Source organism: Mustela nigripes, chromosome 10 (genome assembly GCF_022355385.1).
Source record: "Mustela nigripes isolate SB6536 chromosome 10, MUSNIG.SB6536, whole genome shotgun sequence".
NCBI classification, from domain to species: domain Eukaryota; kingdom Metazoa; phylum Chordata; class Mammalia; order Carnivora; family Mustelidae; genus Mustela; species Mustela nigripes.
Genome location: NC_081566.1, coordinates 66,029,215 through 66,042,902, shown reverse-complemented (window position 1 = coordinate 66,042,902; position 13,688 = coordinate 66,029,215). Strand labels below are relative to the sequence as shown.

General features: G+C 44.8%; 1 protein-coding gene across 3 annotated transcripts in view; it reads right to left on the bottom strand.

Moving 5' to 3' along the window:
• ASH1L (ASH1 like histone lysine methyltransferase) overlaps positions 1-13,688 on the bottom strand; it is a 180,968-nt gene that overhangs the window by 27,116 nt on the left and 140,164 nt on the right. For all 3 annotated transcript variants that reach the window (XM_059413755.1, XM_059413757.1, XM_059413756.1), the window contains 3 exons: positions 7,768-7,841; positions 6,187-6,232; positions 5,962-6,070 (listed from right to left, as the gene is read on the bottom strand). In XM_059413755.1, the coding sequence (XP_059269738.1) occupies positions 5,962-6,070; positions 6,187-6,232; positions 7,768-7,841 (229 nt within the window). The remainder of the gene's footprint in view (positions 1-5,961; positions 6,071-6,186; positions 6,233-7,767; positions 7,842-13,688) is intronic.

The following is a 13,688-nucleotide window of genomic DNA, read 5'->3' as shown; positions in this document are numbered from 1 at the left end:
AGATTTTATTTATTTGACTGAGATCACAAATAGGCAGAGGCAGGTGGTGGGGGGAAGCAGGCTCCCCGCTGAGCAGAGAGCCCGATGCGGGGCTCAATCCCAGGACCCTGAGATCATGACCTGAGCTGAAGCAGAGGTTTTAACCCGCTGAGCCACCCAGGCGCCCCTACTTTTTTTTTTTTTTTTTGAAGATTTTATTTATTTGAGGGGTACCTGGGTGTCTCTGTTGGTTAAGCATCTGTCTTCGGCTCAGGTCATGATCCCGGGGTCCTAGGATTGAGTCCTGCATCAGGCGTGGTGCTCAGTGGGGAGCCTGCTTCTCCCTCTGCCTCTGCCACTCCCCCTGCTTGTGCTTTCTTTCTCTTTCTTGCTCTCTCAAAATATTAACAATTTTATTTTATTTACTTGAGAGAGAGAGCATGAGTGGAGGACAGGAGGAGCAGAGGGAGCAGCAGACCCTCTGCTGAGCAGGGAGCCCGATGTGGGACTCCATCCCAGAATCCTAGGATCGTGACCCGAGCTGAAGGCAGATACTTAGCCTAAGTAAGCCATCCAGGTGCCCCTGCACCGTTGTTGTTTTATAAGAATTTTAAATTTCATGGGGGTGCCTGGGTGGCTCAGTCATTAAGCGTCTGCCTTTAGCTCAGATCATGATCCCAGGGTCCTGGGATCAAGTCCTGCAACGGGCTCCCTGCTCTGCTCGGGAAGCCTGCTTCTCCCTCTCCCACTCCCCCTGCTTGTGTTCCCTCTCTTGCTGTGTCTCTGTCAAATAAATAAATAAAATCTTAAAAAAAAAAAAAATTTACATTTCATTAGTGTAAATGACATCTCCATACTGGAAACATTTCCAATCTCTGTACTAGCTGAACTTACAACCTCTAGCAAATTAACAAGCAAAAACCTCTCAATAGAGGAGAGAAAAGTTGGTATGCACACGTCTTCTAACTGCTTTCCTTTTTTTGTATTTCTCAATCTTTCAGAGAAGCCATTTAGTTTTGGTGTTTGGTTTGGAATCATAGTAAGGCTGCTGAACATGATTAAAACAAAGGAGATCAAGAATGAGGTGGCAGATCAGAGTATCACATGATAGTTCATGTGACACACACACATCCACATCGTAACTTACAAATCGTGTTGAGAAAGCATTTAACATTTTATAATATAAAGTACTTTCACAGCCATTCTTCAAATAAACATTATCCTTTTCTAGAGGTCAGGAAACAGTGTGAGATCACATATATAAGCAGTGAAGCAGAGAAAACTCCGACCACCAGACTATTTAATTCAAGACTCTAAGCTGAACTTGTGAGAAAGACACTACATTACGGCCAAATTCGCTACCTTTTTTCATTCTTCGAGTGAATTCTTTGCTCCGTGAACGCGACTGACACCCACTGAGCCTCAAAATGCTTTCCTCCTCCATCTTCTGTGATAACGGATTTCCCACCTTTCCAATAACGAATTCTTTTTTTTGGAAAAATTCCAGAAATCCTTTTTCCCTGTCTCCCTCCCATGGCACATTCCTGCTCCTCCTATCTTTAGAAGGCTCATTCGCAGAGGATGGGGGGCTGGGGTAACTGGGTGACGGCCATGAAAGACGTCATGGGCACCGGGTGTGACATGCAGCCGACGAGTCACTGAACTCTGCCTCTGAAACTAGTAAGACACTACATTTAATTAATTGGATTTAAATACAAAAAAAAGAGGAAGGCTTGTTCATGCTCATAGTTTCAACTGTAACCCCCTCTTCACAATACCCCACCTGAATTTTCATCACACCTTAAAACACACAAAACAATAAGCTTTATGTGGATAAAAGAACTACAATGTAACAGAGTGCTGAGATGAAAGAGATTTTAAAATCAATTTTTAAAAATTTCTTTTGGAGAACACTCATTTAGAGGTTGTTGAAAATCTGTGGTTTCCATTGAAGGCACTGAAACATATTCCATTTGTTTCAATTATCAAGATAAGCCCTTGGGGTTGCCTGGGTGGCTCAGTCAGTTAAGCAGCTGCTTTAGCCCCAGGTCATGATCCCAGGGTCTTGGGATGGAGCCCCGCATCGGGCTCCCTCGAGGAGCCTGCTTCCCTCTCTTGTCCCAACTTGTGTTCTCTCTCGCTATCTCTGTCTCTCTCAAACAAACAAAATCTTCAAAAAAACCCCACAAAAACAAAAAAAAGATAAGCCCTTTATGTAAAAAATAGAACATATTCTAGTTATCGTGTCTGGAAAACAAAACTGCAAACGGATCACAATGTGAAAGCACGTGCTGCAGACCATGACCCGTCGGCGCTGATTCCAGCACAAGCTGCCGTTAACTTCAGCAGCGGCAGGCTCGAGCCCAGAGCTAGCCGGCCGGCTACTACAATGCCATTCACTTTAGCTACAGAATGCCGTTCACTGTAAGACGAGAGAATTCTCCTTCCCGATGCAGACCTAGATTAGAAAGCTCTTTCCCTCACCTGGTGAGATTTAATGTTTAAGAGTCACTAGCAAGTGTACTAGTGAGACTGACTTAATAGCTACGGAGGTCAGGCCATCTCCCATTGAGTAGAGACCGGTTTTCACATGAAAAATCGTCCTGCTAGAAATCGTGCCAGGTCAGGAAGGAGTGGGCCTTGGACGCATGGGAGAGGACCCTCCCTGCTTTTGGGGACCAAGAACTTGAAGGCCTCCTGCTCTTCTGTAGCAAAAGGTGAAGGGTCCTGGAGATGCTCCCTGTGGGGACAAGCGGAAGTAAACTGTACTCCGCAAAGGCGCTCACACAGGGCCCCCACGGGTTAGCCAGGGACCCTGAGGTTCAGTCTGTGTCTTGTAAACTCAGGAGTCAGCACTTCCAGTGGCATTACAAGGCTTCCTGGGCAATACCGCTTTATCTCCCCTTAAGTATTTGGCTTTGTTATACAACATGTTTGTTGTTGTGAGCGCTGAGAGGGTGGGCTCTCTACGTGTTGTGAACAAATGGACACGGGGTTGAAAAGCAGCTTGAAATGAATTATGAGACTCTGCTCTAGGGAACGTGGAATGTTCTGGAGCAGTAATGGGTTCAATATGGATGGTGTACAGACACAAGGTTTTTTTCTTTTTCTTTTTAAAGATTTTATCTATTTATTTGACACAGAGACATCACAAGTAGGCAGAGAGGCAGGCAGAGATAGAGGGGGAAGCAGGCTCCCTGCCGAGCCGAGAGCCCGATGGGGGGCTTGATCCCAGGACCCTGAGATGACCGAGCCGAAGGCAGAGGCTGTAACCTACTGAGCCACCCAGGCGCCCCTACAGACACAAGTATTAAGCAGGAAAGGTCTTACAGAATTTATAAACAATGCTGATGATTCCTAAGTGTTTAGAAGAGAGGAGGCCATGTTCTAAAAATATTTTATAAAAACCCATTACTTGTTTTTAAGACCATCCTGAATTCAGTTTCCTTTGGGCTACATGAGCCTTACATAGACATAAACCTGAATCTTAACAGACCTTTGAGTTTTCCCCACAAATATTTACAATGCCTTGACTACTAAGACAGGAAAGACATTTCAGGTCTTTCATTTAACTAAATTTTTGTGTGGGTTACTTTTAAATATATATGGAAGCATCCACTGAATAATATATTTTCATTTTTCTTAGGTATTTGTGCATTCCCCTTCTTTCATTAGATGCATGAGTCTGTAGGGATGTAGGGTTTCTAGTCTCACAAAGTTGGCAGCACCATATTTGACTTTTTTTTTAAAGAAAGGCAACACAGGGGTGCCTGGGTGGCTCCACAGGTAAAGCCTCTGCTTTTAGCTCAGGTCATGGTCTCAGGGTCCTGGGATCGAGCCCTGCATTGGGCTCCCTGCTCAGCAGGGAGCCTGCTTCCCTCTTACTCTCTGCCTCCTTGTGATTTCTGTCAAATAAATAAATAAAACTCTTTATATAAAAAATGACGTAAGATGACCAACATAATTATGGAAATGCAGACATTCAGATTTCAGTTTTATGTTGTTAAAAGACTAATGACTTATGCAATAAACAGTATATACATTGGAAAGAACATGAGTTTTGAATCAAACACACGTGGGTTCAAATTCTGTTTATCAGTAAAGTGCCGTATATAATATGGGCAACTTACTATCCAAACTCTAAAATCCTTCATTTATAAAATATAAAACTATTACCTATCTCATTAGACTACTGGGAAAAAGAGAGGAACTCACCAATGTGATGGCAGCTATACCACGGCAATTTCGTAGACAATACAATATCATATTAAAAAACAGTAATGTTAGCATAGAAAGGAATGCAAATTTAAGCAATTTTAAAGACATATAGTCCCAAACATTAAACCAATGAACTATTAAAGCACCCAAAATGAAGTTAGATGTGACTGCCTAAAGGAGGGAACTACAGGGACGTGAGTATATCCACACCCGGTGGTGATCCCGCACATTACTGCACTAAGTCATGAGAGCTGCTGGGCACAGTCAGTACACCGTGTACAGTCAGTACGAGATGCAGTAAGAATGGCACAGACGTTCATGTAGTCTGTACAGATAACTCGTCTCAGGATACACCTTAAGGGTTAAAAATAAAAAGAGGAATCCACACAGTTTCACAGTAGCGCAATTTTGAATAGAAAACATTGGGAATAACCGGAATGGCGAGGCGCAGGGGCTGCGAACTGGGCATGTCAACCTGCGGAAGGTAAGAGAACTAACAACGGTGAGCTTGTGGACTGCACCGACACACATAATACACATATACACATAAAGTGTGTATATATATAAAAAGAGAAAAAAAGATCGAAAAAGAAAAAAAGCATACATATAAAAGGTCTGTGAGTAAAGAACAATTTGCGCACAGCACAGACCAGGCCGGCAGCTGTGACCCGGCAACTGCGCGTGCGTGTGCAAGACGGTGACGGGCCGACGGCGCGGTGAGCAGGACGCTCCAGCTGGTGCGCGGTCACAGGAGGCCTTAAAACACAGATTCCCACAGACCCCAGGACAACTGACCAGACGCTGGGGAAGCAGTTGTCTTTGGCCAGGAAAACTATCCAGAAGAGGAATTATTGATGTTAAGTTCACTGGTTCTTTTTTACTATAAATTTGCATATATAACTAAAACCCAACAAATTCGATCTCCATTCTTGGGTCTCCATCAGACATTTCCATTTTGAAATCTCCATGTCATTTAGAATTCAATGGCGCCAAAGTAAAATCACAGTTTTGATCACCAAACTAGCCAGACCCAGACCCGCCCTCTGGCGACAGCATGGACACCTTTCATCAGAGCCACTGGCCCAGTCAGCGCCTGTGCACCTGTGAGCGTACGCGAGTGGCTCACCAGCCTGGTCTTCCCTCGGAGTACATCACGGCTTTCTTCCTCCTCACCGTCACCATCCTACCTCGCTCCCTGGTTATGGCTACCACGTACGGAGATCTAGGAAATTTTCTAAAATTTCCTGAATACTTTATGTCGTGGGCTGAATGCTTGTGTCTCCCCAGAATGAACAGCTAAGCCCTGGCCCCTGGTGTAATGGTGATTTGCAGGCAGAGCCTTTGGGAGGGCAGCTGGCTTGTCTGAGGGTATGAGGACAGGAACTGCACGCAGGAATCAGTGTCCCTACAGGAAGAGGAACAGAAAGCTCTATCTCCATAAGTATGCGCTCAGGCAAGGCCATGTGAACATACAAGGAGAAAGTGGCTGTCTGTAAGCCAGGATGTGGGTCCTCATCAGACATCAAATACTTGCATCTTGATCTTGGACTTCCCAGTCTCCAGAACTGTGAGAAACAAATTTCTGCTGTTTAAGCCACCAGGTCTATGGTACTTTGCCGAACCAGCCCAAGACACGTCAATTAGGTTTTATATAGCTTTGTGCAACTTCAAGAGAGGAAATAAAAGAGCTTAACTTTTCCCTCCAAATGAAGTGTCATCTACCCTGAAGCCCATGCTTTCAGAGAAGTCACTTCAGTACAGTACCTGTTGAGGCAGTCGTCCACACAGCCCTTCCCGGAGTCATCCTCTGGCTTCTTACAGTTACATGTGGTGGCCTCGTAACCAGAAAGGGGCTTGACGTCAACGTAGACATCTCGAGAGAAGACAGCAAAGAGTAACTTGTGAACATAGAGGAAATTTTTTAAGTGCCAGGCTAAGAAGAACACTGATGATATAAAGGCAGAAAAAAATAGCTCTCAAGTTACTCACTTGAACGGATTTTTTTATATAGTGGGACATCTGGCTTTTTGTACAGCTAGAAGAAAAAAAAAAGAAAAATCTAGATATAGCATTTAACTTCGAATACCAGACAGCAGCATCAATCACTAAAAATATAAGAAATTATTCACATGCTCTGCTTGTATGGGAATATTTTTAAGAAAGACTTTCTGGGTTGGATACACTTGAGGGAAATTCTTGGTGCTATCACTTTTTACCCTGAAATAAGAAGTGACTTACTGGATCAGGACGAGAGAAACAGATTCAATAAGAGAACGAACGTGGAAGAGCTTCCCGGGAATATGTGCGCGCTGTGGTCGGGCGCACACGCAAACCACCCTGCGGGGAAACCACCCTGCAGGACGAGGCTACTCTTTTCGATACATTAAGACTCACTTTGCCTCTATGAAAAGAAAGGAAAACACTCAGAGGGCTTGCTGAGATGGTCTGGCTAGCACATGAAGTTAAAAAGAGGAGTACCATGGCCTTTTCAGTGTGGGTATTCCAGAAAAACACTTTTCACATTTTAATTAAGGCAATTAATTTAGTGAATACAGGGGAGAGGGAAGGCAGGAAAGGGAAGTCTCATTGCAATTAAGAAGGCATTCAGGGGGAAAAAACAACAACAAGGAAAAAAGGAAGGTATGAGACAGGGGTGATCAGCTGTCCAGTGCTGTCCAGTAAGAGGCAGGACGACGACAGCGGCACTGTAGCCTCGGAGAGGACGGACTGACCCGCGCAAAGCAGTCTACCTCCGTTTCTCAGCAGGACCGTCGGAGCACGGTCTCCTTCACGGTCATGAACTCGGAGACAGGTATCTAACAAACTGATCCTCTTAGAATTCAAGAGAGGCCACCAAGAGAAGAGAATGCAGAGGGGAATGTCCACTGCTTCTGGCTTTCCAAAATTAACTTTGGTGGAGTTTTGGCAAAGGTCAGGAGCTGTTCACCTCCTTTGTATGACAACTTCTATTTCCTGATGCTTGTTCTCAACATGAGGCCTGGCCTACGGCTAACTACAAAAATTGCCAGGGGAAACTTTTCCATTAGGGAAGAAGCAGAGAAAAACAGCGCCTTCCCATTTTTAGTTCCCAACATAAAGATCTTTTAAAAGCGTATGCGTGTTAAACATTTTTCCTGTTTCCTTTGGTAGGAGAGTCTCTTTTGTATGTGAAAAATAAATTCCAAACGATGGGAAGGAGCCAACACAAATAAAGCCTGACATTTCTTAGTGCTGCCGGCAGCGCGTCACAACCCTCCTGGGATGTGCATCCAACAGGAGCCTCACAGCACGGAGCTCTGCTACCACAGAGGAAGTGCAGACCAGAAACAGAAGTTGCCCAGGAAAGCAGACACTCACTGCTATTCTGAAGTATGAGTAAAGGCAAAGAGGCCACATTAGATATGGATGCAAATTCATTTTTCTTCGTCTCTAACCTTCACAGGGACAGTCTCGATACTTCCTAAGATGAGAGCACAGGGCACAGAGCATAACACGGAGGCGGACCGAGGCTCGCACTCCCCCCCGCCCGCCCTGGAGAAGGAAACCTGAGAGAGGAGGCCGGCCCGGTACCTGGTTGTGCTTCCACTGCCAAAGGATGTCATAGGGGAGCTGGAAGTCAATTCTCTTTTGCCTCAGATACTTTCCTGAAACAAAGAAATACTATCAATTTCAGGATCTATTTATACAAAGGGTCAAACAGCCACAAGATCTAATACGCACTGACTAGAAAAAATAAACATTTAATTTTTAATTTTAGGAACTTTTCTGTCACCAATTTTTCATTTTAGCTACTCTCTATTCCATTGTGCTCCAGGTGGTAAAGGCTGAGGGGATGTTTTGAGAGCAGCCTACATAGAACAATGAACATGGCAAACTTACTACCAAAAAATACACCGGTCATTATGAAGCCAACTAAAACTAACAATTGTTGGACTATTAAAATTATTAACTACAGCATCTGGCAGCTGTTCTCCAACATTATTATACATACTATGAGACTGTCTGTAAAAACGGGAAGTAAGATTTTCTAAGATAGGAGTCCCTGAATTTAAATAACTCAAGAGTATCTACATTCAAATTTGTGATGTTAACCCCCCCAAGAAGTACTGCTCGTAAAAGTCAAAAGCCCCTTTCTACGTTGAAGAGGACGCTGCGGCTTCCTCACTCTCTGACCTTTCTGCCCTTTAGTAAACTTGCTTCTCGCAGGAAGCTGACCTCCTTGTTACCTGGGTATTCACCCCATCACTGACCGACTCCAGCCGAGCAGTTCTCAATGTTCTGTGAATGCGGGGGACCCAAGGGGCAAAGACCGTCTTACCGCTAAGTACCATGCGGCCACTGCTATACTGGTTTCACTGAGGCGTTACACGCCGTCTTTACCACGCGGACGTTTGTCCCAATGCTGTAAAAGCAATGGTGAGTAAGACCACTGGCATCTCAGTAGGAATCAAGGCAAGCGGAACGCTGTACTAGAAGAACGGAACTGATGGACATGAACCATGCCAGTGTCTCAAAAGTTCATGTGTTAAGTCTTGACCCACAAGCCAAAAGCGCGGCTACTCCGCAAGGCGCACGGAAGGATGCGGCCAGCACCCGGGCCGCGCCCTGGGCGGCCGAGTCCAGCTCGCGCCTGCGCACACGCGAGCTGCGCGAGCTTCTCCCCCGGAACGCGCCCCGTGTCCGGGAAAGCACGGCCGGGCGACTCCGGTCATGCGGACTCAGAGCATGAGGACGAGCGAAGTGAGCTTCTTACTTCAAGAAACAACGGAACATTTCTGTTTCCAGTGATAAAACGGAGTTTGAAGTGAATACGGGAGATCTGGAAAACGTGTGTCCAACCACGAGAATCTTTAGTTTTCTTTAAACTTTCCTCCTAAAGCAAGCGGGAGGACTGACCGGTGCGAACGGTTGTGGACGCACGCAGGGAACGCAAGAGCAACACAGTTCAGGGAACCGGAACTTCTTTTTTTTTTTTTTTTAATTATTTTTTAAAGATTTTATTCATTTACTTGAGAGAGAGACAGTGAGAGCGAGCATGAGCGAGGAGAAGGTCAGAGAGAGAAGCAGGCTCTCCACGGAGCTGGGAGCCCGATGCGGGATTCGATCCCGGGACTCCAGGATCATGACCTGAGCCGAAGGCAGTCGTCCAGCCAACTGAGCCACCCAGGCGTCCCAGGGAACCGGAACTTCTTAAGGACCAACACGTGAAGTGGGAACACCACACCTGGGTAGAGAATCCATTCAAATGCCAAGAGAGACCAATGGACTTCAATGGAACAGAAAACAAAAAGTTAACCGATTTCATAGTCTATGATGCAACTCACCTCTAAGGAACTATTACACTCATATTTTGCTAGAGTGTCAAAGAAGAATTATCTGAATTATTAAATACTCCTATCCTATCCTTTATAACATACTTATTACCTACACGGAGACAGATTTCTTCACGTACTTAAGCCAAAGTAACATCATAAGAGACTGCCAAAATGGATCAGAAAATTCAGTTGACTTACATTAAACTAGACAACAATGAAATTTGCAAAAATAGAAAATAAAGTCACTTTCTGCATGGAATATTTCTTTGGAAAAGTTATTTCTCATAAAAATATGCTATTTGTGTTAACACATAATGTGTAATGAGTTTATCTGACAAATCTGAAGACACATGAGCATGGATTACAGGTATATTGTGGAGAAGTAACTTGTGGAGTTAGAGTAACACAAGACAAGGTCTGCACCTGGGAGCAGACCAGAGTCTCCTGCGCAGGGAAGCAAAGCGGAACGCATGACTGCAGTCTGCCTGCAGAGTCTGCCGTGAGGAAGCCGAAACAATGTGAAGTCAAAGGTCAGCAAACTCTGGTACATTCAGGTAAGAATAGGCAACTGGAGAGATAAAATGAGATACACATTTACTCAAATGGAAACATTCTCCAAGTTGCAAAAAAAGAAAAAATAGGGCATGAGCTCATTAAGAAAAAGACACTTTGAAACATTTAAGAGCTATTCGTGGGGGGCCTTGGTGGCTCAGCGGGGTGTGCGGTCACGAGTCTCTCACTGGCCCCACGGGATCTTCTTGAGGTTCTCTACCCTCTCTCTGGCCCTCCCCATGCTCGTGCTCAATCTCTCTTTCAAATGAATAAATAAATCTTAAAAAAAAAAAAAATTGGGGGCCTGGTGGCTCAGTCGGTTGGGCAGCCAACTCTTGGTTTTGGTTTAGGTCACGAACTTGGGGTCATGGATGGAGCCCTGCACCAGGCTCCACACTCAGTGGGAAGTCTGCTTGAGACTCCTCTTTATCCCTCTGCCCCTGAGACCTTGGTTCTGACATGAGTGCTGAAATATTTAAGGGAAGTGTATCATTGTCTGCGATTTACTGCGGCGTGCCCCCCAAACTCAGGTGGACTAACGGACGGATACATAAATCCAAGTCAAATGCTAATGACAGAATTTAGTGATGGGATACTGCACATTCACTACAGAGTATTTTCAATTTTTTGCTTATTGTTTAATTTTTAAAGTTTTTTAAATAGGTTCTACACCCGGCGTGGAGGCCAACCCAGGGCTTGTACCCAGGACGCTGAGATCAAGACCGGAGCCGGAGCCAAAAGTAGACTGCTGAACTGACTGAGCTGAGCCATCCAGGCACCCCAGAGGCCTTTGTTTACTGAAAAATTTTACAGTAAATTATTGGAAGACATATTTATAAAGGAAAAAGTTTGAGAGGGTATATACTAAGTTATTATATCTCTGGTAGGGGGAGATTTATCTATAATTCATACCCTTCTCTACAAATTGCTTTGCAAGTATATATTGTTTCTTAACAATATAAATACAATTTTTTAAAAAGACAAAATTGATCTTCAGCAGATATGATAAACCCCTTAATGTAAAGAATTGACTCCTTTTTTTTTTTTTTAAAGATTTTATTTATTTATTTGTCAGAGAGAGAGTGAGCAAGAGCAAGCACAGGCAGACAGAGAGGCAGGCAGAGTCAGAGGGAGAAGCAGGCTCCCTGCTGAGCAAGGAGCCCGATGTGGGACTCGATCCCGGGACGCTGGGATCATGACCTGAGCTGAAGGCAGCTGCTTAACCAACTGAGCCACCCAGGCATCCCTTTTTTTTGCCAGCAGTATCTAATGTGTTTTCTGTAGAAGGTATAAAACAGTGAGGGAGAAGCCAGTAAGTTATAAATTTTTTTTTGAAGATTTTATTTATTTATTTGGCAGAGATCACAAGTAGTCAAGAGAGGCAGGCAGAGAGAGAGAGGGGAGAAGCAGGCCACTTGCTGAGCAGAGAGCCTGACACAGGGCTCCATCCCAGGGCCCTGAGATCACGACCTGAGCTGAAGGCAGAGGCTTAGCTCACTGAACCACCCACGTGCCCCCCGAAGTTATAATTCTTTAAATTATAACTTTATAATTTTTAGAGAATTTAACGCTATAAATTTTAAAAAAGATTTAAATTTAACGTTATAAATTTTTAAAAAGAATACTTTCTCAATGGGGTACCTGGGTGGGTTGGTCAGTTAAGCGTCTGCCTTTGGCTCAGGTCAAATCCTAGGGTCTTGGGACTGAGCCCCACACTGGGCTTCCTGCTCCATGGGGAGTCTGCTTCTCACTCTCCTTCTGCCCCCCCGATCTCTCAAATAAAAAAATAAAAATCTTAAAAATTTTAAAAAAGAATACTTTCGAGGTGCCTGGATGGCTCAGTGGGTTAAGCCTCTGCTTTCAGCTCAGGTTATAATCTTGGGGTCCTGGGATCGAGCCCCGCATCGGGCTCCCTGTTCAGCAGGGAGCCTGCTTCCCCCTCCCTCTCAGACTGCGTCTCTGCCTACTTGTGATCTCTGTCAAATAAAAAAATAAAATCTTAAATAAATAAATAAATAAATAAATAAATAAAATCTTAAAAAAAAAAAAAAAAAAAGAATACTTTCTTGGGGTGTCTGGGTGGCTCAGTCAGTTTAGCATCTGACTCTTGGTTTCTGCTCAGATGACAGTCTCATGGGTTGTGACGTGGTGCCCCGATTTGGAAGTGGGAGTTGGCTTGGATACTCTTTCCCTCTGCCCCTTCCCCTGGTTTCTCTTTTTCTCTAAAATAAATTAATAGGGGTGCCTGGCTGGCTCAGTTGGTTGAGGTACTGCCTTCAGCTCAGGTCGTGATCCTGGAGTTGTGAGATCGAGTCCCGCATCAGGCTCCCTGCTCAGCGGGGGGTCTGCATCTCCCTCTGCCCTTCCCCTCTCATGCTCTCTCATTCTCTCTCTCTCAAATAAATAAAATCTTAAAAAAAAAAAAAAGAAAAGAAAACTGAATTTGTGCAACGAAGTCATTTTCAAGAGGACAGACACTACGGAAGCTCAGAAGCCTGTGCTGACCTTGCAATCTGAAAGGGGGAAGTCACGAAGATTTTCTTTCACGAAGTCAAGCCCGACAGGAGGAAGTGACAGCGGACCCCGAGGCGGAACATCACGGCGCAGTCCGCTGTGAGGGCACTGGGCAGAGCGCGTCGTGAAGGTGAGGGCAGTTCCCAACCGAAAGGAGAAAAGTAACAATGTCCTTTTCTAGAAGAGATCTTAAAATTTGACAAAAACTTGGCCTTTTTTTTTTTTTTTTTAAAGATTTTACTTACTTATTCATCAGAGAGTGAGCGAGAAAGCACACAAGCAGGAGGAGCGGCGGGCAGAGGCAGAGGGAGATGCAGGCTCCCCACCCAGCAGGGAGCCCGATGACGCAGGACTCGGACCCAGGACCCTGGGATCATGACCCGACCCGAGCCGAAGGCTTAACCGACTGAGCCACCCAGGCGTCCCTATTGGCTTTTTTTTCTTTTTTAAAACCAAGAATAAAGTGACTGACTTCAGCTAAAGCTCACCTGTAAACTACACACGACCTGAGCACTGGCTTGGAGTATCGTTCGATGACAGCAATTACTCAGGCTGTCTTCCCTGTTCTGTGTAAAGTGTCCCGGGATCTCCCCTAAAAAACCTGTAGCACTATTTCACTGAAAGGAATAGTGTATCAGTGAAATGTGTGCCATTAAGGAGGTTATAAATAATGACCAAGGATACTTATAGGAAACTGTTTAAGTTTCACTGAACAAATCACAAGTAGAATTTGAGCTTCTGGTTTTGTCAGCCTGAGGGACCATAGGTGCGACCCAGTGGACATGGACAGTGGGATTTTTCTTCCCAATGGAAAACTGTCAGCCCCAGGGAAGCAAGGATATTCATCTGTTCTGCTTACTGGTGTGTCCCAAACCTCTAGAAAACTGAGTGATCAAAAAGCAGGTATCGAACAAGTATTTTCCGAATGAATGAGCGCAAACATGTACCCTACGGCATGAGCTTGGACATACAGCCCCAACTGTTCTCATTTATTTATTCATTTACTTAAGATTTTAAACATTTTTGGGGCACCTGGGTGGCTCAGTGGGTTGTACCTCTGCCTTTGGCTTGGGTCATGATCTCAGGGTCCTGGGATCGAGCCCCACATCG